The sequence below is a fragment of the Arachis ipaensis genome, chromosome B6, assembly GCF_059453495.1.
Source record: "Arachis ipaensis isolate K30076 ecotype BB chromosome B6, ASM5945349v1, whole genome shotgun sequence".
Lineage (NCBI taxonomy): Eukaryota > Viridiplantae > Streptophyta > Magnoliopsida > Fabales > Fabaceae > Arachis > Arachis ipaensis.
The window spans coordinates 118,518,918-118,544,825 of NC_142441.1; the positions used below are offsets into that span (position 1 = coordinate 118,518,918).

Here is a 25,908-nt window from a genome sequence, read left to right on the forward strand (position 1 = left end):
GAGAAATTGAATTACCAAGGAATTGGAACTTAATTACTTATGATCCGCCAGAGATCTGACATTGCATGAACAAAAGAAAAGAGAAGTTCATTGATTCAAGGAGATCTAGCATCTCCAATCCCAAATGATTTTTACCTATCAGTATTTTGTTATTTCATTTTAATTCCCTTCCTGATTGCAATTCCTTTACATTTCCTTTACATTTCCAGCACTTTAATTTCATTGTCATTTATTTTTTCGCATTTACCTAATTGCAATTTAAGTTTATGCACTTTTAATTTCTAGCAATTTACATTCTCGCCTTTTACTTTCAATCATTTATTTCTTTGTCATTTAAATCTCCTGCAATTTACTTCACTGTCAAGTTATCCAAATTTACTCAACCCTCATTATCTTGCTTGTTTAACTAGTATAACCAATAGATTAAAGTTGCTTAATCAATCAATCATCGTGGGATCGATCTCACTCTTAGTGATTTATTACTTGACTACGACCCGGTACACTTGTCGGTAGAATATTGTTCATCAATTTCTGTATCATTTCATGATATAATAACCTTGTACCATTGCATAACCCGGCCTTAGGGTCTTTGTTTCTCAATAACATCAAAGGTGCATCTTTTTTATCTTCAACACATGAGGTGGCAAGCTGTCTGTAAAAAATTGAGTTAATGTATTCTTGTTGATATAAATTGTTAGCATTTCCTTCTACTTCATCAAATGATACTAAATTTTGTTCTTCTCTTAGAAATCGATTGATAATTATGTCATTAAACTGTTGCACATCATAATTTTTTTGGTGTCAATATTGTCCTTTCTACCATGTAAGAAGCATCCAACCTATGAGATTATAAGTTTGGAAATATTTCTTCTATTAACTTGTGTAATAATATTTCACCTTCCCACGGAATTGTCATATTTGGTTGTATCCATACAAAATCTTCATGTATGGTAGGCTCAATTCTATCACTAATGCTCATAAGATACTCAGCAAAAATATGATCATTAAAAGATCGTATATTTTGTCACAAATAGAGAATTTGAATGGAATCCCATAAATGAAACTTAACTATAGAAGCTAAAATCATTTGTGACCTACTACCTTTCGGTATGACAGGGAGTACTTGGCAAAAATCTTTATCCATCACCATCTCTTTACCTCCAAATGACATATCATTTACTAATATGTCTCTCAAAGTGCGGTCTAATGATTGTAACCATTCTTAATTTGCCATCGGTGCTTTATCCCAAATTATTGTCGTTGTTTGTCTAATTAGTTTTGGAAGATCTAATTGTTTGCTTATGTTATAATGTTGTAGCTATTCCTGATGATGCAGTTACCAAGACAATATGACCTTTATTTCTCAATTCTGTAATTATAAATTTGTAAAAAAATGTTTCCCTGCTCCCCTCGGCCTATCTAGAAAGAACACTCCACTTTCTCTTCGATAAATTGTATTCATAATGCACTTGAAAGCTTTAGATTGGTCATTTTTCAATCTTTCTATGGAATTCAGGTATTCCTGGGGTACTTCGACGGACGATTCTTCTTGGATAATGTAAACCCCAAGTAATTAGTAAATAACTAACCAATAAATTAATTATTAATCAAAGTAATTAGAAAAATGAAATTTGATAGTTTAACGTAACAGAGCTAATTAAAATAAGAATTTTGACACTAATTTTAAAGAGTTTGGTCCAAGAATGGGACGAACCAGGCGAACCGGGCCCGTATTGGGCCCAAGGTCCAACCCAATCCCTTAACATAAATAAACTTCAGCTCATCCCCTTCCTTCTTCATTGAAGAATGCTGAAAACATAGGAAGGGAGGGAGGAGAATTTACAAATCCTAACTCTCAAATCAAATCAAGATAACTTTTGATTCGGAGCTCCAATCGCCGCACCGTTTGGGGCCACGCGTCCACAATAACGAGCTCTACAAAGCCCAGTACTCTATTAGGTATGGAAGCCACATTTCTATTTCCAATTTCTCCTCCCCCAATTTTGAAAATTTGAATGTTGTGAGGAATTGAGATCTTTGGTTAATTTTATGTTTAGGGTCAAGTTAACTTAAGGAATTAGCGGGCTTTTGTTTGATTAACGCACATGCAAGGTAAGGATCTTCAAACCCTAGTAAATCTCTTAGTTAATTATGATCAAGTATTGAGTTTATGTGTATGGATGTGATAATGTGTGTTAGGTAGTTTATAAGTGGATTTGGAACATAATTGAAAAGATTGAAAGCTTGAGTGGGAGCTTTGGGTGCTGGATTTTGCTAGTGGAGGCTTGGACCTTGCCTAATTGAATGATCTTAGGTTATACGAGGAAATCACCCAAGGTATGATTTTAGTTTCTCGTATGTAATATGGAATGTCTTGTGAAAACTTAGGCTAGATGACTTAAGATATGTTGAATTGTATGTTTGGTGCATGTTTGGTGGCTTTAGTAAAGCTATGTGTGTTATGATGGTATGTGGATAAATGGGTGTGTTGTTGGATGTTATGAATGTGGAGAAAGGTTGATGATTGAACATGTTGAATGAATAATATAATGATCATATGCTAATGATTAAGCTTGAGACTACATTGATTTGTTTAGTTCTTGGAGTTGAAAATTAAGGTATATGCATGTTAATGAGTAATGGGGTGATTGACAAGAGTTGGGATTGATTTCAGTTTGTTTGAGGTTGGTTTGGAAACTTGAAAGGTTGATTTAAGTTGAAAAATGTGGTAAAAATCGAGGTTTGAAGTTTTGGATAAAAACTTGATTTTTAACAAACTTCGGCGAGCTATAAATTGGCTTCCGAACCTCCAAATTATTTCAAACTTATTTCAAATAAAAATTTGGTCTGTGAAGTTTACACCATTCAAAGAACGGAAGAAAAATAATTTAAAACGAAAAAGTTATGCGCGTCGGAAGTTAAGAGTGCAAACTAAAAATTCTGCAGCATTCAGCATTTTGCTGTTCTGCATAAGCTTGCGTACGCGAGCAAGGTGCTTGCGTACATGAGGAAGGAAAAAAGTACGCCCACGCGTACGCATGGCCCCTGTTTCAGTAAAAATAGATTTTATATTTTAAAGCTCAAATTCAAACCTTTAAACTTCTATTTTTGTTCCTTTAGCCCTAGATATTGTTAGTAAGCCTAGTAATAGGATGAAGTTAGGAAATTGTGAAAACTTGGAGATGAAGAAAGACTTTTAAATGGTAATAAGTGGTTAGAGAAGATGGTATTTGATTGATAAAGATGATGAAGGTGGTATATAAGGCAATTAAGAGAGTAAAGTGACATTGAGAATGATGAGATGAGATATGAATCATTGTTAAGATTAAAAATGATAATTATAAGAAATGATTGAATATATTGAGCTTGAGGCATTGTCTTCCCCATGTCAGCCGGGGATCTTTTTCTGTGGATAATATTGAGCTTCGGGTGTTGTCTCTCCCATGTTAGCTTGGGGTGTCATCTCCCCATGTCAGCGTGGGATTCTTCCCATGGATAACATTGAGCTTGTGGTATTGTTTTTCCCATGTCAGTTTGGGACTTTTTCCATGGATGTTTTTGAGCTTGGGGTGTTGTCTCCCCATGTCAGCTTGGGGATTCTCCCCATGGTGAGTTTTGAGCTTGAGGACATGTCGGGTTGGCTACGTAACAGACAGTTGATATCAACAGCCATAGGATAGGCATACATCATGTGCATATTGTATGTTTTGCTTGCTTGTGAACTATATGAGATTGCCTACGTTATTATAGTCTGCTATTTGTTATAATTGTTATCTGTATTACTTGTGAACTACTTTTGTTTGCCTTGTTTTGCTTGTTTGTCTGTGCAACCCATAAGAGACGGAGGAACGGAGGAAAGGTGGAAAGGAATAGTATGCAGGTTAAGTTTAGTTAGGATTGAAAACCTCTAGATGAACACCCACTTAATTGCTTCTGCTTTTAGTTCCTTAAGCTTTATATCCGAGTGACGGCATTCTAGGATTGCCTCTGGCATTCCCAGGACCATATGCGTTGCACCTTTACCATGCTGAGAACCTCCAGTTCTCACCCCATACTGTGTTATTGTTTTTCAGATACAGGTCGAGCGGCACCTCACTAGGGGTCTGGAGCTTCTACAACGGGTTGGATTTTTGGGGTTTTCTTTTGATCCTTTTGATATATGTACTTATATAGATTCTCCTTTTAGAAGCTTGTGTTATTTTAGAGAACTAGGGTTTTGTGTATGCGTCAGTTTGGGCTTTGGGTCATGTACATATATATGTAAATATTCTCCAGCTAGCTTTGGCTCTGTAGGCTGAGTTAGGAGCTTGTTATTTTGTAATCTTGATCCTCTACTCTTATCCTTTGTATAAATCTGTCGCACGTAAGTAATCATTGTTCTGAGTGTTGCGCTTTTATTTTGTGATTTTTGTTTTACCATTTTTCAAGGCTCCTAATATACTAATTTCTTTCAACTATTATTATATATATTTTTACTTTTAGAGGTCGTAATATCTTGCCACCTCAGTTTTATAACTAAAGCATAAGACTTTGTGTAGTAGGTTGTTACAGATAACTCTGGATATCAAGTTGTCATTATCATTTTCAAAAGTTAGAGCTGGCAAATTGTATTGTGTAATCTGTTTTTCATGCTGAAGGAGGATGTTATTTATATCCTTGAGTAGCCAATTTGTTAATACTAAAGTTGTTGTAGTACTGGTTGATGGATAATCATCCACCATATATGAAAAAAATTCATCCTATAGGCTTCTTACATCTATAGGCTCACAAAATATTAAGATAGTAGCAAACAACCTTCGTAAAGCACATGACAATCGTAAAATAGAAGCCTCAACCAAACACGCATGGATGCTACCGTTACTCTCTAACAATCCTTGGTGTTCAGTAGATTGCTTGAAGAATGAATATTAGACCCAATTCACTGTTAGCAAGTCATCCCAATTAGTTTGTCTTCTAACATTAGATAACAGAATACGCAAATACAAATTTTCTCCTTTTGAAGGTAATACAGCATAAATTCTACCGATGGATCTCCTCTGTGTCTTATGCTGATGCCATTCCTTTTGCTTGTTATGCCAAGTATAATACTCTGGGATTTTTCTGTACATAAGATGCCTAGATTGTTGGTCTTCCTCCCAATTTAGGGCAAAGAATTCAATGAGCATTATTCTAGAGAAATAATCATCGTTAAGTATTTCAGGAATGGTTTGGTGATCATAGAAGCTCACTTGATGTTGATTTGGCAAATGAATTTGTAACCTTTTCACAGATGGATACATTTGGTAAAGGTTAAATTTAAATATTCTCCAACATGCCTCTGGAGCAGCGATCCATCTTGCATCAACAAACTGTTGGACCGTTTCAACATGAGAACCTTTGTGAACTTCTATTGCAACCGGGTCTGGACCCTTGTAGCAACTCTTATAGAGATATTTTTTACTCTGCATGCTACTATATATCTCAACATTAATATGGTAATCATACTTTAGTAGTAGCCAAGGATTGTATGGAACAACTCATCTATTGTCAATTGTGACATTTTAGTTAATCGGTACCGGAGTGTCAAATCGTTGCTTATATTGCAGATATGAGTCGTCACCTCATCGTGTTTCTGCTGTGAACTCTTTTGGGTAGTTGCGTTTACATTGGTCATTTTTCATGCAGGGTGAAGATTGATCAAGTGTTCTGCAAGAACCATAGATCATATGTTTTAGCACTACATCATGTAGGTGTGGCTCTACTTCTTTAGAGGGTATCTCTACACGTACCAAATTATCATAATGCTCTAGGTCAATTAACTTGTCATTGTTTTCTAAGATTAGCAAGATATATACATATGGCAATCCTCTTTTACGAAATTTAGTGACATAAATATAACTCTTCACTTTTCTCAAGATACCTTTAGTAATTACATCCTCTTTCAGTTGTTCAAATTTTGCTCAAAAAAATCTAGTTGTTAGATTTGGACGATCTTGTAGAGTTTAAACTAGGTTGATTTCTGGAGTTATTTCAGTCCAATATGGATTGCATGTCATTGTGAGAAACATATCTTGCTTACCTTCTTTAATAACGATAGCCATTCCATCTTCGTATCGTTGGGTCATGTCTCGATGACTACAAATGAACAACGATGATAATATCGTTATTTTTCTTCCAACATTTTCTAAAGACAAATATAGAAAGAAATATTATAGTTTCAATAATTATTTTGGATAATTCTTAATGATTTAAGAAGTAGCCATTAGATCCAATAATATTTACTTGCATTGATTTTTCCTGTGTGCAAGGCATCTTATAAGCGTTGGTATAGTTCAACCCGTAGTTTTTTTGTCTAATTCGAACCTATCTTAACTTTGTCTTTCAATTTTCACATAGTTATCTACAACATATTGTTGTAGAAGTCGCCCTTCTTACAATATAGTGGAATGATCATCGTGTGGATCTATAAATTTTAAAATTTTGGAAAAAAAGTTAGATACATTAAACAATTTTTTGGCAGAATTTTCAAAAGTCTATACTGCATAAAAAATAGGGATTTATACCTGGAACATATAGCTATAATATGTTCGACATAATTCTTTGTTTTCACTTTGACTTCGAGTATTGATATCCTATTCATGAGTTCCAAATAGAAAAAGAAGAGGATATTGTAGTGGATCATAATAGCCAACCAATTCCTGAATCCTTCTCAGGCTACCAACATGAGTTTGCACCTTAATATCTCGTCCAGGAATCATTGTTTCAACGTCATCACCAACAATTATAGCTGCTACCTGCAAGGCAGTTGGAAGACTATATTGTGGCTGATTAGCAGGTCGCTCTCTAATGATCAAACTACACTCATGTACATCCGACCATTGTGCAAGCTAGCGAAACACATGGAGAAAAGGATTATACTGGTGTAGCAATTATTGTAACTTGAGAACCAATCTTTCAAGTAGTTGTGTGTTCTCCAACATCCTATTCTGCAACTCGTGCTCAATATCATATATGTACAGTTGTAAAAAATGTGGTCACGTGCCCTAATCCAGATAAAATCCTCCTATAATGTGATATATTCAACCTTGAGTACGAAATGTATATATACCATGACCTGTTATAGCCTGTTGTTCGTCCATGTACACACCACACGAAGTGAAGAAAAATACATGATTGTTACCACGAATATGTTTTCTAAAATGGTTTCCTTCTACAAAGGGATCTAGAAAGATTTTAGGAAATTCTTGAGGAGCATTTACTCAGGAAGAGAGACTTTTCCCCCCATTATAGCACATCTCGAATGTTTCATAGTGAAATAGACGTGCGCTACAGTAATGACATATCCTTGGGATTGGTAGCAGAGTTTGAAGTATTGTTGCATCCTCTTGAAAATTTTGAGCACAATTGTGGGATACTCGAACATTTTGTCTAATTTATGTACTCGTATTAAATTTATATGTGGGTAAAGTATACTTTTTGTCCTTAAAGTTTGACAAAAATTTTAAAAATACCCCTAAGTTTTATTTTGTTTTAATTTTGTCCCAAAAGTTTTCGATTTACATCAAATATACCCTCGATGGCTAAATTTTCAAAACAATTAAGATCAATCTAACAATAATGCATGAAAATTATGCTTGATTTGTTTGTGTTGAGGGTTGTTCTTATAAAATTGTTGTTGAATTGGTCTTTAATTTTCTGAAAAATTAGCCATCAGGAGTATATTTGATGCAAATCGAAAACTTTTAGGACAAAATTGAAACAAAATAAAACTTAGAGGTATTTTTGAAACTTTTGTCAAACTTCAGGGACAAAAAATGATAAATTTTGTAACGACTAAAAAAATAGTACTTTGATGATTACAAAAATAAAGAATGACTTCCATTATAGTGATTACAAAAAAGAGATAAGTAACTATCAAATATTTAAATGATATTTAAAAATATTTTTTTTTAAATTTGTTACACTTTATAATATTGTAACGTTGTTTGACTTTATTTTATTCAAATTTTGTTCTCCAGAAGTATTTAACAACCTTAATTATCAAATATTTTATTTTATTCTTTATAAAAATTCTTTTATTTGTTAAATAAATTCTTTTTTCTTTTAATTATAACGAAATATTAATCATTGTGTATTAAAATAGTTTTATTCTATTTTCTAATAAAACTTTTTTGTTTAAAATCTTTTATTCACAACTGTTATAACCAAGTTAAAATCACATACGATCTATAACAACATCAGATTATTTTAAATGTTTATTATTTTATTGTGACATTATATCTTTTTGTTTACATGTTAACATTGTGTTTGTTATGGAATATTTTCTTTAGATGAAGTAGTCAATACGATATAGTTTGAATCTAAAATACATAAAAATCATTTTAAGAATGCTATCTTTGTATATCATAATTTATTTTATATAAAGTTCTCTGTTTCATCTATTGTTTTATAGCATTTTTTATTTAATTATCTTATATGAGAAATGACAATTTTTGCTTTTGCCTGAATTTTTTATTTTGTATATTTTATTTCCTGTTTTTAAACGTTTAGATTAGTAACGATAATATTGGTTCGTATTTTATTTATTCTCTTATTTCTAATAATTTTTATTTTGTATGCTTTTGCTTAGATTTATCATTTTAATTTTTACTATTTATGTTACTGTACTATATCATTTGAATTGATAAATTATATCATTTTATTACCTGAAATATATTTTATTTAATTTTTTATTTTGTTATTTTTTTTGTGAATTATACCAAAATGATTTTTTAAATATAAAGCATTTTAAATTAACTATATTTTCGTTTTCATTAAAGTTTACATATTTTTCATTTTAATTGGTAAATAAATATTTTAAGTATCATTTTCATTTTTACAAAATTTTTTGTATATAAATTTTAATTTTTTTTTTGTTAGGCACTATCATTCTTTTTCATATTGATTTTTGTAATGGTTTTAAATAAATATATTTTTTAAGATCAATTATGCTCACACATAATGTCTACTACGATACATTAATATGCTAGCATATAATAATAAAATAATATTTTTTTAAAATTCATTCATCTATTAAAAATGTATCACGATTCTAAACTTAAACACATATGTAGAATACTAACTAGTTATATTATATTCACATCTACTACTTGGATTAGATTTATTTCCATGAATTTATGGTGGTATTTAAAAAGAACACATTAAGAGTTTATTTTGAGTTAATAAGAAAAAATTAGTAATCAGAGTGTACTAAAAGTACATACCATGCTAGCAGAATAATATAATAATAATTTAAATGGTAAGGATTCTTTTAACATTTTTATATTAAAAGGTTTCTTATCATAATTTAGCGCATTGAAGGAATGTGCAACATTCCATATTTGAACAGTTATAAGTAATTATAAGATTACTGTGCATGAAAATAAATTAATTAAATATTTTATAAAAAGTAATTAGTTTTACTTTATATTCTACTTACATAATATTATAATTTTTAATTTATTTTTTAGGAATATTTAAATTATTAGCATTACTAAGACAATAGTTTTAAAAATAAATTATTGTTTTTAATTTGTATGACTAACATTTAAATTACATATACATTATAGGTACTAAGAGATTATTAAAATGGTAGCATGTTAGTAAATTAACAAATATAATTTTTTTTATCATAATTAACAACATTATAGGATTGTTCAATGTATTAATTTTGCACATTATCAGTAGTAATTGGAAGTTTATTTTATAGGAAAAAATTCGCTAGGGAACCAAGAGGGAGTCCAGCTAACTCCTGCCAACTCTTATTGGGCTGGACCTCGAAGCTCATTCCACTATACAAGTAAGAAGCAACATCACAATTTACCCATAGTGGACCAAATTAATCGTAGTTAACCCCACCTTTCACAGTTTTACTGAAGAATCATCCAAAATCTCCAAACTACAGTACCTCCCTCCCACGTTTGTCGTGCGCATTTCCTGCCCGCCATCAACCCAGGTCAGCTGCTTGGTTTCTTTCCAACTGCGAGACACTGTCAGTGTCAGAAGCTCAGTGAATCCCGCCGCTACTGCAGCATGTCGTCATTGCCACGTTGTTGAAGCTCAGCCCAGCCTTCCGTTATTGCTGCATGTCGTCAACACCGCACCATTGAAGCTTGAAGGTGACTCGCATGTTCTGCCCCCATGAACGCCACGTCAGACTCCTCTTGGTGGGGCTGTGAAGCATCGCCTGAAAGCACTCCTCGGTAGGTAAGTATTTGATCATGGGTGTTACTTGATAACTGTTAGGGTGTCACTTCTATGTACAACTATAACAAATACTGAGACATGGTTATACTTTTGCTTTGAATGGTTATATTCATATACTGAGACATCGAATGGGTTATAAGCTTTTGAGTCTGTCTTGCTAATCATGTGTTAAGCACTCCATTTTTCGAATTATTGGATTTACTTCTGTGTACAATTAGAGGTTTGATTGTAGGATTCGAATTGGATTTTCTCAAATATTAGTTGTTCATTTTGTTTTCTGAATTGGCCAAAAATGCATGAAAACAGAGTTCCAGTGTGCTGGTTTTTTCCTCGGAATAAAATTGGGTTCGATTGTGGTGAATAGGGGTCGATGCAATTGCTGGTCATTGGATGTTGCTATCATTAGGGTCCCCACTTGTTGAGATGCGTGTGCATAGAGATTAGATTGGATATTACTGTTTTGATATATTGGACTGTTTTATTTGTAGCAAAAATCTTTTTCTTTCCCGCTAAAAAAATTGGATGCTGTTTATTTTCCATATTGTTAGTTCTTTATTGAATGTTAAAAAAGTTGATGGTATTTGGATTCTATATTAGTGTTTCTCCCTTAAATCGGTGGAATCTGCATGCTCCCGCTGCTCAATATTTTTGAATGTTGAATGTGTTCAAGCTCTTTGCGATTAGTTCCTATTGAGTTGACTCTACATGTAGATGCTAAACTGGGTTGTGTTCGGTGTGTAAGGTTTGAAATTTAATAACGCAATAAGCTTTTTCCTTAACTCCAGTTGAACGTCCCTGAACATATTACTCGTGTATTCTTGCTAAAACTGTCTCTCAATGGTAGTGCTTAATACATATGGAATGACTCCTTTCGAGTCCGCAGCATCATCTTTCAGCTCCTTCTGTTCCTTGTTTCCAAGCATATTGTCGTATTTATGGATGAATTGAACCAAAGGATTCTTGCAATGTAGAAACCCCTGTAAAATGCGTGCATACTTTCACTCCTCTGTTTACTTCTCATACCGGCCAAAAATTCATCCTTAAAGAATATTGAAACACACTTTCGTCGATTGGCATAAAGGTCTAAAAAAATTAGCATAAGAGTGTCGATTAGAGACAACAAGATAACCACATCCAAAGAAACGATAACACAAACTAAAAAACATCCAGTTTCTTAATGAGAGAAACCATCCATTTCTTTTTGAAAAGAACATCCACTGACAAGATAAAAAAGAATTAATGACCACACTCCTAAAACAAAATAACAACCAAGTTAAACTGAAAAACCTACCAAAAGTAAATAAATAAACCATATGCAATAAATAAACCCGAAGTAAGTAAACGGTCACGGACCTGATAACCATCTGTTCTGACCTAGGTCGAATTCTTTGATGAATCCAGCCCAGTCAACATCGAAAGAGTCCACAGAAGGTGAATTCCACACAATGTGGCTCATCTTAGCATTCAATTCTCTGTACCTAGCATAACCTCCATGCTTTGATTGTATCTTCCTCAGTATGTGCCAGATGTACTATCAGTAGACAGTATTCAGTAGGATCTTCCTAATAGCACCAGCCATGGCCTTGCACTGGTCAGTGATGATCCCCCTTGGTGTAGTTCTCACGCATCTCACCCATTGTGTGAACATCCACTCAAAACTAAGGATCTCCTCTCTCCCAAGTAAAACACAACCAAGAGTAGACTTCTCATGATGGTTGACACTAACAAATGATGCAAACGGTAGACTATGATTGCAAAAACACCAGAAGCAAATGATGAATGCAAAAATAAATTCAAAAAAATAAAGGCTTTTGCAATTAACCCAAAAGTATACATACCTGTTTCTTCTGTACGTGGTGTCGAATGACACCACATCTCCATAATATTCATATGAAGCCTTGCACCTTGCATCTACCCAGAGTGCGCTCTTGAACTTATTAGCATTGTCAACATCTATCGCATAAAAGAAGTTCGGATTGATATCTTTCATTCGCACGAAATAATTCATCATCTCCTTAAAAGTCTGCATTCTTGTAAGCACAACGGAGTTTGCTTGTGATGTAGTTCCTTTCTGAAAAACTCAAGTTTGAAAACCCACCAACCTCGTTAGCCAGTGCTATGTATGTCTTGTTGGATTTTATGCTAGCCTTGTCATTATTCGTAATGACACACTTAGCATGTATGATTAACTCCCTATACTCATGATAGTGGACCAATTTCTTAGCCAAACAGGAGTAGAAATGCCTCAATTCTAATCTAGACACAGTCTAACTTTCCTTCTCCCTGTCCAACATGACATACATCCTTGCTCTGTATCTCGTGGTTGTATTCTGTTTGTCCGAGTTGCTGCCTTCACCCGAGAATCCCGATAACCTTCTTGGGTGCAGTGAATAGATTGATTAATGGGTACCTTTGATTCCTTTCTCATCTTGTCGAAATTCATGTTCCTGACTTTAGTTATGAACCCAAATTTCTTTGCATAATTTGCATAAAATTTCTGTGCCAAAGGGAACAAATCAAAACACATTCCTATGACTGGGATTTTCTCTTCACTGATCCCACTATGATCTGGCAAAAATGCAATGGAAAAACCAAATGTTCAATGGCAGTACCAATTAAAACTAGCATAAACTCACTCATTATACTATGGTAACAACAACAAGGAATAATTCAAACCTCATGTCTCAACTCCAACTCATCATTTTCCAGCACAATGATGTCGGTAACTTCGTCGACCTTCAATCAAAGACACCCAAAAAAATCTTTATCAACTCAAGATTATTACTACATAACAAACTACTTCTTTAAAAAATAAAAAAATAGTGCAAACACATATGGGAGTTGAGCAAAATAGTTATTCGAGGGTTTACACCAAGAGATATCCACTCGTACCGATATATAAACTAGCGTTAACTAAATTAAAACAAAAAAACGCACTTGTTGAAAAGAGTTTAACTCGCTTTAAAGGAAAAAATAATACAACCGTGTAATGAAAAAAACATGCAACATGTTCAAGAAAAAGACACACCTCATTAATCTCTCAAATAACCACATTATTGTACAAGATTTTTCCAAATAGATTGACTAAAAAAACATCTAGTTAGCATGCATAAGAAACATTCACATAATACATTGTCATACAATCCATTACGATGCAAAAACAGCCTCTCCAACGTACTTTTGCCCCTTGTTGGATAACAACATCACCCACACTCAATTTTTCATTGCCTTCCGTTGAATTGTTTTCATGAACATCAATCAATGTGCTATTCAATCCTCCCTCCAAACTTGAAAACTCTATGGACGATGCTCTATGCCAGAAGCCTTGCACCAAGATGGTAGCATCTTTGTGTAAGAACAGTTCGATGTGATGGTCCTTGCGAGGGTACGACGACGCGATCGAGTCGTGAATACCATTTGCACTACACTCACGAATGATATCGCTAATGGCGGCACGCACAACAGAGAACCGAGGAGGCAGCAATGGGTTGGATGATTGGATGGAGAGGTTCGGTGCAGTTGATGAGTTGATGAGTGAAATCAATCACCGCAACCATAAACACCAATTGCACCACTACCACGAACAGCACCGCTAACAGTGGCATGCACAGTGGAGAACCGAGGAGGTAGCGACGGGTTGGATGATTGGATGGAAAAGGTCGGCGCATTTGATGAGTTGATGAGTAAAATCAAGCACCACAGCCGTGGAGAAAGAATGTGAAGAAACAGCAGCGTGATTGACGTCAATGATGGCTTGTGTTATTACACAAACCCTATTTTTGCAAAACCAGCAATTAATATCAATTATTCAAATTATAATTTAATAAAAAATTAAAATAATTATGATTAATTAAGTTGTTCAATTCTTGACTAGTTAGACACTTGGTTCCCTATCTTTTTTTTTATAAGAAATAAAACATACAAAATTAAATTTATTAGAAGCAATAAAATACATAGAATACCCATTAATATTGTCATTATCCAAACTCTGAATAACTAAACAAAATAGATAGTGGCACGTAAAATATAAATGCATGATAGGTATTCTAAGTTCCTTTTAAAAGGTATCATTTGAAAAATGATTCAAGTGTAACCGTATAAATTTATTATAAGTGAAAAAATTGTCATTTATAATTTACAATGTTATATATATTTATTGAAAGTATTTGAACAGTTTTTGTGCATTAAACTAAACGTTAAAAATATCGTAGAATATTAAAAAAAATATGAAATTTAAAATTCTAGAATGTTAAAAGAGTGTATTTTAAATTTTTTAGAAATCAAATAATTATTTTTTAGTGTATAATTTTTTTTTACTAAAGATAGGGAGACTCGAACCCGCAACCTCTAAGGTAGCGTTTGGTGGAGAGACAGAGACAGAAAAACTGAGATTGAGAGACAGAGACTAAGAGACAGAGATTGAAATAAATATCAGTATTCTGTTTGGTGCAAAGTGTGAGATAGAAATTGAAACAAGAATGAAACTCTAATTTAATTTGCACAAAGAGTAAAATTGGAATTAATTAACTGAAATGAGAGGATTTTAGATATAAAATGTTATTAAAATTTCAGTCTCCATCTCTAAAAATTTTAGTCCCATGTGTCCCTACTTTTTGGAAGTACTAAAATACTAAAATTTTGGGATAAAGACAGAAAATTTAGTACTAATCTCTGAACCAACAAATATGATAGTGAGTCTCAGTCTCAGTCTCAGTCTCAGTCTCTCAATCTCTGTCTCAGTACCTCAAAACAAACGCTACCTAAATGAGTGTGGGGAGACTATACCATTTAAGCTATAGCTCGTTGGCATATAATTATTCTTTAAAGATAAATAATTCATAAATATTAAAATTACATTAAAATGGTAGCATAATAATTATATTAAAATAGTAAATTATTAGGTTTAAATTTATGTGCTAAAAAATTGGCACTTTTAATATATAACATTGTAGGAAGAAAAGTAAAAAAAAAATACACCAAAATTATCAACTAAATTTTATTGTTATACAGTAAGGAAATTTAAAAACAAATATATTGTTAAACATATATTTAATATAATTTTCTTATAATGATATAGTTAGAAAATTTTATATTTTTATAATATTATATTCAAAAATAATTAAATTACTCAATAATTAACATTATAAGTATTTAAAGTATATTAAGATAATATAATAATATATATATAACAATATTATTTTAGACAATAATAAAAGGTTTATTGAATCAAAACTTAAAGAAAAATAGATTATTAATTAAATAAATATACAGAATTTCTATCTATATTATTATCATTCTGTCTATGACTTGGACCAACTTCTTAGGAGTATTTGAATATTTAAAAAATTTATTATTGACATGAAAATAATGTATTTTAAAAACTTAAGAATACATTCAATTAGATAAATTATAGATAAATGATACTAAAAGTATATTAATACAAATATATTGTAGAAATAATTCAAGTTAAATGATAAACTAACAATATAAATTTATTTATTGGATGTATAACTTAGAGTACCTGATATAGAGTATTGATGAGCGGCAATTCTAAATTTATTTGTGAAATTTTCTAATAGGGTTGTCATATTAGTTAGACCACTCGATGTATCAATTTATTTTTCTTATCTAATACTCTCTCGGTAATTGGGATGCCTTTTGGTCAGGGTTGCTGCCTCTGTTCTTCCCTCATATTTTGTCTATCTGGCATAAACTTACCAAGTCGGTCAATGACGTTCACGTGAATTTTTCATTGATATGTTGTCACTAATTAATCAAAACAACGATATAAGCATGGTTTTATACTTTTATTTAATGATGAAAAGCAAATTATATTAGGTTTTACGTTATATTTAAGTGAAGTGAGAAGGATGCAAAAGAAGATAAATATAAAAAAAAATTTTTTTCTATTCTGCAGTTACAGTAACGTAAGGTGGGAGAAAGTAAGGTAGGAAAGAGATAATCATAGAAGTTATGTGAACGTGAATGTATGAAGTAAGAGAAAACGTGAATGTATGTGATAAGAAAAAAGATGAGGTAGTGAAAGTTTTTTAACATGGAATAACTGACATATAGTGAGATAAATTATTAAAGACAAAATTTAAAAAAAATTGAACACTAAAATAAGTTTTGTCATTATATATTCCAACAAGAAAATATAAATTTGTAAAAAAAAAAAAAAAAACTCAAAGTTATGAGCTAATGCAAGCTAGATAGAACTTTTTCGTAGCAGTAAGTTGGCATATTATTATGAGCTCTCAAAGTTTTTGAATATAATTGTATAGCATATGCAATATTCAACTTGTTTAACGAACGTGGAAATCTAATAAATCCTAGCTATATGCACATCGATCCAAAAAGATGAAAGACACAATGATGATGGTGCATTCGCATATATATTACTTTCCATTGTAGCCAACAAAATCTCAATGGATTATTTTTACTTTAGATACGTTTTAACGATTTTTCATGTGCCATAGATTTATGCTTTCTTATGTATAGACGTGTTAAAATCCACCAATATACACATTAGGTGCATCGGGTTGAATTTGGTGTAACGTGTACTATTATTATATGTACATTAGAACAAATCAAAACAATTGTATGTACATTAGCTTAGTTTTTTTTTTTTCTTTTTTTGTTTTTTTGAAAAAAAATTATGATATTTATTTAGTTATTTTAAAATAACATTATTTAGTCTAAAAAATTTAAAAATCAATTTAATTTCTAACCCTGTAAAATACTTTAATTTAGTTTTTGAAACATATATTTGATATTAAGTAATAAGTTTATACATTTTTCAAATATCACGTTGATGTCAAATGTATATTTCACAGACCAGATGGATATTTCACACATATTTTTTAAGTACAAAATTAATATAAATCTTTCGAACTAAAATGATGCCATATATATTAATTCATGGATAAAAATTTTTTTAAGAACTAAATTAATGTATATTATGCGTATCTTTAATTTGACAAACTAATTTTCTAATTTAGTCTATAATTGAATAATGAAAAGATGACATTTATCACCATTCAAATAAATCCGGTTAAATTACCTTAACATATAACAATAATGCATGTACACGTGTTTTTTAATCAAATTCAATAAAATTCGTGCATGTCAAGCAAAAAAAAAAACACGTATAGGTCACCATTTTTCATTTTTTGTGCTTTTTGCACCACAGCAAAGAGTATACAAATTTTTTGATATAGTAAGTACACATAATACAAATTTATTGGTATAATATAAAAATTTTTGAACATAATATAAATATTTATATATAATACAAAAATTTGTGCATATATAGCACATAAGTTTTTGCGAGGAATATATTTTATTAGTTGGGTAAGTTAATATTATGGATATGTGATTTTTTAAAATTTCTCTGTTGCCCATTGAAATTTATATGTGCTATGCATTAAGATTTCTGTGTTATACATCAAAATTCATATCATGTACATATTGTGTTGATTAGGTGTCAATATTTTAGACACGTGATTCTTTAAAAATTTTTGTATTGGACACCAAAATTTTTTGTTGTGCCCCAAAATTTTTTTGTTGTGCATCAATATTTTTGTACTGTACATATTTTGTTGGTTGAGTGCCAATGTTTTGTGTTTATAGTCCTTTAAAAAATTTTGTGTTGTATATTAAAATTTCTATGCTTTGTACTAAAATTTGTGTTATATATACAAGAAAAAAAGAAGCTGAAGACGAGGAGGAGTCGATGACGACAATGATGATAATAAAAGAGTATGAGGAGAGAAAAAAAAAGAAAAAATTAAACAAGAAGAGGAAGAAAGGTGGCGGCAACAATGATGACATAGCGGTGACGGCAGCCACGACAACAATGGCAATGGCAGCAGCGATGACAACAACAATATTGAAAAAAGAAGCACGCAAAAAAATATGAAAAAAAAAAGACAATGACAATAACGATGACAATAATAAAAGAAGAAAAAGAGAAAGAGGTGTTGTTGTCATCGTATGAAAAAAAATTTGGTTTAAAAAATATTTAAACACCTACTTTTAGTGAACTTATAATACCTATGAAAAAAAAAATTGCGTAACAACTTAATTAAAAATTTGGTTTAAAAAATATTTAAACACCTACTTTTAGTGAACTTATAATACACCATATCTAATCTTAGCATTTTCCATAAACATAATTCGAACACTAGTTTATTTTGTGTTAACCTTTAATTAAATGACGGTTGGTGTTAATGGTGCAATTAAACCTATTACACCCGTTAGCCACACTAAATAATGTTTAATATAATTTTGTACCTAACTAAGCATTATTGCATGGCTCTCATCATCTCATGTGAGATAAGAGCACCCCACACTTGTCATGATCTTCCTCAATAGGCCCTTCCCTTTCGTACAAGACAAATAATTGGGACCACCGCGAAAAAATAAATAAATAAATAAATAGAGGTTAAGATGCTATATGTGAATTGTGAAGCTCTTCATTTTACAATAGGGCTATACGAAGAAAACCATAGAATTGATCCTTTTCTATGGTTTTAACTTTTTAAGTTTTAACTATATAAACAACTCAGCTATATGGGAAAATTTCAAGCCAATGGCATGAAAAGACTAAACGAGACTAAGGACAAGATACTAAATCATTGTTATTGGCCCAATTACTATGTGATCCCACTGCCTTCAATGCAATTTAGGATTTGTCCTATTCATGTGATAAAAGATTAGGTTCTATATGCCCCCTCTTTTTTTATTTTTAAAAATAATATTTTTACACTTAAATTGGTATTTCATATTTAATTTATAACTATTAATTAGATTGTGATTTTAAAGGTCCCAAAATCGAGCATCAAAGCTGGAGAATTGAAAAATCAGAGTCATCTTTTATCTAATCCTTTGATATTTCTAACTATTTGAACATGTCACAAGAATAACAGTGGTCACTCCCTTTATTTTATCTATCTCATCTTTATTGTTATTTAAGTTAGTGTTTTAAGTAGACACTAATTTTAAGTATACAAATAGTCAAATAACGTTTCTTTTTCTTTTTTTCTTTTTTTTTTTTTTTCAGTTTTTCTTTTGTCTTATTTCTCTTCCCTTCTCTCTCTCAACATCGATGCCATAATGTGGAAAATGAAGTGGTTTGCTTAGTATAAGTCCACAGCATTAATTGGCCTTCAAAATTAGGCTAAACATATGGACCAGTGATGGCAGAAAAGGAGTGGCGATTCCTTAAAAACGTGATGGAGAACATATTTATTTTTATTGGAACCAGCCTATGAGAGACAAATGTCAGTTTCAGAGATAATAAAGATTCTGCTATCCTACCTAAAGCTTAGTGTTTGTTTAACCTTGTAACATTGCTTGCAAGTATGCCAAAAAGTAAATAATGAAAAGTCGCCCAAAATAGAAGGGAATTTCAAATGGGAATTCAATATTTCATTTGTGTAGTTGCATTCGCCTCCTCCATTATGGGACCTAGAAAAAATCGATCCAAAGTGCCAAGTCCATGTGTTTTTTCAACCTTTGTCTACTACTACTAGTACTAGGTGATGTTGCTACTATATGTTAGATTTTTAAACCGGAGGAGGCAATGCTGCTACTTGTCTCATCTAGATGAAAAAAATAAAATAAAATAGAAAATACAATCATGATCATAATCTAGCATATATTGGTTAGGTCACATAATAAATCTATTATATATTTTATAGTATCTTGCTAACACGTGTTCCAAGTTCTAACAACATAATCTGCTAATCAAAACTAGGTGAAATTGTTTTCCATTCAAGAGTTGGAGAGATTACTAATACTATCAAGATTAGGTGAATACAAAAGCTAGATGATAATTAGTTTAACCAGCTCTTTTTAGAATTGATTTCATGAATATTGTTTTCTTCCCTCAATTATCATCGTCACATAAATTTGATGTATGACTATTTAAGCAAATCAGCAAAGCTAAGTAACTTTCTCAAGTAGTTTCATTCTTACACTCAATACTTTTCATCATAGTTTCTGTGCTATTTTTAGATTCAATATGCAATTAGTACGCAAGCACTGAATAAAAACATTAGTATAGTGCAAACAAAACCATTATCATACTCTTGTCAGTCTGTGATGCTTTCCATATATGTATTTCTACACAAACAGGATACATGATAGGACCAAGCTAAAATAAATTATATATATATATAACAAGAAAACCTTATCCCACTTGGTGAAAAAATTACATATATAATAAAAAACATGGTATAGGAGGGAGAAATAAAGTCAATAATGAAGGAAGGTGAAGGGTATTAAGGCAATGAAAAGAATAAAAATGAAAAAAAAAAAAGGGGGGGGGGGGGGGAATCAGGATTGTACATCAAATTAGGCCATTCATCATCCTGTTTGAGCTTACTCCCAAGAACTCTGTCTCATTCAAATTATTCATCTGAGGCAAAAAGTCCAAAGATGAAAATAATACAAAATATCACTGTTAATGTGTACATAATGTGCGTGACTAATAAATAAATTCATTAAAAAAAGAAGTATGTGATTATAGTATTATACCTATACCGTTTAGGGCTAAGGCAGCTACTTTCTTGAATGGTGGCATGTAAACTACTCCAATATCCAAAAGACGAGTCCAATTGTCCACATCTTTAAATGGTGATTGTTACATTTTCTGAACTTCTTCATAGATAGAATGGAAGAGAGGACTTGAAATATATCTCTCACCAAAACTAGGGAAAATGACCTTCAATTATGGAAAATCAGAAAAACATTCTTAACAAGAGAATAATTTCTCTGTTTCTCATGGAATACTGTAAAATGCACCATACACATAAGTCATAATGATCTAATTACAAAGCCAAGGAGATAAGAAAACTAAAATAAACACTTTTTTTTTTTTTTTGGACGGGAAATAAACACATGTTAAGTTGTTAACAACCTAACCTGGGCCTTGTAGAGAGAAAAATAATGGGCTTTTTCAAGGAGCTATAATGATCCAATTCCAATTACAAAGGAGACGTAGAGAGAAAAATTGACTATAAAATGACTCTACAGCTTAATCTAAATATAGGCAATAAAAATAGCGAAATTTGTTTCTATTCACAATACCTATTATATTAGTTGTATGGGAAAAATTTCCGAATGCTTTCTTTTATTCTATCAGTATCAGAGAATGTTTGGTTAACTTAAGAGGTAGAAGACTAGAAGTATTGGGTAAAATCACTTCTATTACACAAAAGTGTCCTCTAATTTCACCCTCCCCTTTTACCCCCTTACCAAACAGAGCAATCTTGGGTACACCTAAAAAACCCCAATGCTAAAAGTGATTTATAGACCCTCAACAATGTATACACTATAAGGGCTGGGATGTTGCAGATTGGGCCACAATTGACACAGCCCAATGGGCTGCAGGGATCAAAAAATGGGGATTCAGTAAGGTATATGAAACCACGAAAGGCTTTGGTCTAGTGGTCATCATGTATGCCTTGCAACAAGTGTACTCGGATTCGAGACTTGGCTAGGCCAAGTAGTGGATGGAACCCTTAAATATTCTGTGTGAGTGTAATGTGGGTGAGTTTGTAATGCCTAGGATTGGCAATCCATTTGACCAAAAAAAAAAAGTAAGGTATATGAAAGAGCAAGAAGGGAAAAATAGGAGCAGCTGAGGCTTGGCACAGATGGAGGATTTGTATGCCTCTCATCAAGCTGCACCAGGGTTCAAATCTCAAGAGTGGAATATAGGACCCTTTCTACTTCTAGTGTGTGTGAGTGTGGTGTGTGTGTAGTGTAAGACCAACAAAAAAAAAGGGAAAAATAGGAGGAAGTTATCAAAATGGAGCATGTAAGTGAGAGGGGACATCTCAGGAAATACATAAGGAGGCTGGCTGGGAGAGGAGGCAGTTTCCGGCATCATTTTGGGAACGAAATTGGCTTAGAGCTTGATCCTTAAGTTGTTTCTTCTACACTTTTGCATAGTAAAAATTGATATATACAAAATTTGAATACTCCAGAGCATTTGCAATGACGAAAACATAAAAGATAGCCAAAATATTTTAAGAAGAAATGAACTCACCACGATAAGTTTCCCAGAATTCTCTGGCCGTCTTGCCAAACTTATGGCAGCTGCAGCTGCAGCTCCTGAAGAAATTCCGACCTATAAAGAAATTTGAAAGAATTATAATGAATGTTGTAAAATCCAAAAAACATACTTCTTTGTAGACGTTGCAATATCCAGCAACATGCTAATCCAAAGAAAACCAATAACTAAAGCGAATTCTACATCTAGAATCTAGACGTATAAACAATTAAAAGACGGAAATAAAACTAAATACAAAGTAACAACTTTAGAGAAAATTGACACTAAAATTATGAAAATAAAAGAAATAATAGTTTCAAAAATACTTTAAATGATAACTTACCAGCAAACCTTCTTCCAACGCTAATCTCCTAGCCATTTCAATAGCTTCAACATTTGTAACCTGTGTCCTCATATGGCAAGTTAGTTTGTGCAAAATAATTTACTGAAGCAAATTATTAAGATAAAAGGACTGCATACTAAAAGAAAAAGCTAGTAACTATAAAGTTTTAAGTAGATGACACTCCAGGAAAGAAAAATAAAGCATAATAAAATTCAGTAGTTGTTTCATAATTGAATCTCTATATCACCCAAAATGAAGAAAATCATAAGGTTTGTTCTTCAGTATAGAAATGCCAAAGTAGAAACGAACTAGCAATGAAGTTACAGTGAACAAAAATAGAAATGCGAGTATAAAACTGAGGAGGAATGATTTTATTATTTACCTTGATAACTTCGTCGAGCAGTTTGATATCCAAAATGTTTGGCATGAAACCTGCATCAGACATTGGAATACAGTCAACAGCTGAGAAGAGAATCAATAGCTTGAAATTAATATCAAGAAGCAAAACAGTTAAAAAAAGAACGAGTGCATTTATGAACTTTGCAAAAGATTCATACCTGGATTGTCTCCTGAGATTATACTTCTGTCAGCAGGTTCCACACCAACCACCTAAGAAAGACATAATAAAGCATACTGTAATGATAGGAGAAAGATGATAGAACAAACAAAGAATCACTGGCACTGTTAAATGCAAGCAGCAGATTAACCATAGGCATAATTGTCTATACATCTAACCAATGGATACAATTCAAGTCTTAATTTGGAAACATAATCAAAATTAATGGTTTAACCACACATGCAAATAGTTGTACAAATATTCTCTGTCTTCTTTCTAGTCCCATTTTTCCTTTCATAATCTTCTCTTTCTCTCCTCCAACATAAGAACACCATAATCATAGAGCCTATTCCTTAGGGATTTAGAATATGAATATGATAATGCACAAGTTATCATCATTTATGTATTTTATTATTCCAATTCAATAACAACTGCACCTAATTTCTTTCAAGTTATGAAATTGGAATTCAGGAGTCAGGACCCCATGTTAGTTTAAAGTGGAAGTCAATAGCACAACACCAATAAGTGTATTTCACTAATTTGAAATAACAAATAATTACATTCAAGGCAGTAATTGAACCTTTATGTTGGTGTTCATCATTTTCAGGTAACGTCCAGTGCCGGTAACAGTGCCACCAGTTCCAATACCGGCAACCAATACATCAATATTACCAATGGTATCCTCCCATATCTCTGGCCCTGTAGTTTCGAAGTGGATCTGTAATTTGTGCACATAAAGCTTAACAACATGTATCTTAATTTCAGAAATGAACCAAATAATTTAGAACAGTAGCTATCCAGGCAAAGGTCATATATCTGAGAGTTTAGACTTAAACCTTTGCATTATTCATGTTATCAAACTGTCTAAACATGTAAGCATTGGGTGTACTTTGAACAATTTCTTCAGCTTTTTCAACTGCCCCTTTCAATCCCTTTTCTGCATCAGTCAAAACAATCTCTGCCCCAAATGCACGCAAAAGGATTCTCCTTTCAAGATTTACGGAAGCAGGCATGGTTACTATAAGTTTGTACCCTTTTGTTGCTGCAACAAAAGCGATGCCAAGTCCTGTGTTTCCAGTTGTTGGTTCAACTAAAACAGTCTGGGGAATGCATAATCGGAAATTTATTGAATATCAAACATCCGAACCTCAACTTCGGAAAGAAAATTACATCACAGTTCATAGTTAATGAAGTTTTAAAACTAGCTGGAGAAGCAAATATCACATTAATCGGTATGCCAAAAATCATCCCAACTTACCTTCCCCGGAGAAATATCTCCAAACTCTTCTGCATCAGACAACATACTAAAGCCAATTCTGAGATTTTGAAACATTAACGTATGTCAGTTCATGATGTGTCCCCAATTCGACGATCGAAAATCATATAACAAAATGCCAAGCTGAAAATTTAACCGAAATGCAAAGTAATGGATAAATTATTACTATGCCACATCGACAAGTTTCCAATAAAATTATGAATGTGATTACATAACTTATCTGATTACCGATTCTTTAACAAAATAATATCACATCAGAACAAACAATCAAAGAATTTATTTTATGTACAGTATATACATTGTGATGAATACAACAATTACCTATCCTTGACACTTCTGCAGAGTTCCATAGACTCAAGTTTTGCAGCAACGTTTGCCACACATCCTTCTGTAACCTTGTTGAGGTACACCATTGGAGTATTTCCAATCAACTACATTAGCTTGCATTAAAAAAAAAATATTATTCAAATTAATACATCTATCCATTAAAACAAGATAAACAAATGCCCCCTGTCAAAACATAATTCATTCATCATTTTTACCACCATTGAAACAATTAGTATTATTATTAGTGTAGCAACTGATTTCACAAAATTTCAGTTCCATCGATTCCTAACATGCTTCAACTGCAATTTATGTATTCCTGAGCTACGCTAAGCTTCTACTGCTACTAACCACTTTTGTTAATATTGCAACTACCGAAATTTCACAAACAGAGAAGCAAATGAAGTAGTTGGAGTTAATTAAAGTTTAAATTTGATAGGATAAAGAACATAGGGACTTGAAATTTATAATTAATTGAAAAACTAAAGAGGAATTGGTGGAGAAGTGCGAACCTGGGTGACGTCTTCAGCAATGTTGACAGTTTCGAGGCCATGTCTGGTGGCGCCGGAGAAGAGTGGCGGCGCAGCCACGGAGGCTTTGAGTTTGGGATGAGAAGAACCGCCACGGGCACGACAGTTGGGTTTGAAATTGAGGCTAATGAGAGGGTGGCGAGGGAGTGAAGGAGGAGGAGCGAGCGGTGAATAGGAAGAAGAGAAGCATGAAGATGATGATAGCGCCATTGTCATTGTTAAAGCCACGGCAACAAGCTCGGCTCATGTTTTGGGATTTAAGATGGGTTTTGCAATTTTCTTTTCTTTTCTTTTCTTTTCTTTTTCCACCAAATAATAAAGTTACACACACAAGATTATATTCCTGCCAAATTACACAAATTAACTTTTTAAATGGGATGGCTAGAATCATTGTATGATGAAAGATGATGTAAGAGCTATAATTTTTATGGACAGTTTAGATAATATAAAATAATTAAATTGTTCGGAGTAGGTTTGAGAAATTAGAAGTCCTAATTTAAAAATTTAACGGTGAAATTTAAATTCAGTAAATTTTTTTGAGTGGTAAAATGTAATTTTCAACAAAAAATATAATTTTAGTAAAAAATTGCATAA

General features: G+C 32.2%; 2 protein-coding genes across 2 annotated transcripts; both read right to left on the reverse strand.

Annotated features, from left to right (window-relative positions):
- Positions 1 to 4,907: 4,907 nt before the first annotated feature.
- LOC148562460 (uncharacterized) lies at positions 4,908 to 5,447 on the reverse strand. The gene has a single exon (XM_088490893.1). The coding sequence runs from the start codon at positions 5,445 to 5,447 to the stop codon at positions 4,908 to 4,910; it is 540 nt and encodes a 179-aa protein (XP_088347019.1).
- Positions 5,448 to 20,272: 14,825 nt separating this feature from the next.
- On the reverse strand, positions 20,273 to 25,613 carry LOC107604759 (S-sulfo-L-cysteine synthase (O-acetyl-L-serine-dependent), chloroplastic). The gene is made up of 11 exons (XM_016306433.3): positions 25,297 to 25,613; positions 24,782 to 24,891; positions 24,443 to 24,500; positions 24,021 to 24,284; positions 23,765 to 23,902; positions 23,186 to 23,237; positions 23,011 to 23,060; positions 22,629 to 22,688; positions 22,283 to 22,363; positions 20,767 to 20,953; positions 20,273 to 20,647 (listed from the first exon to the last, which is right to left on the reverse strand). Exons 1-10 carry the CDS (start codon positions 25,528 to 25,530, stop codon positions 20,873 to 20,875), a joined length of 1,128 nt encoding a protein of 375 aa, XP_016161919.1. The 5' UTR covers positions 25,531 to 25,613; the 3' UTR covers positions 20,273 to 20,647; positions 20,767 to 20,872.
- Between the last annotated feature and the right edge of the window lie 295 nt (positions 25,614 to 25,908).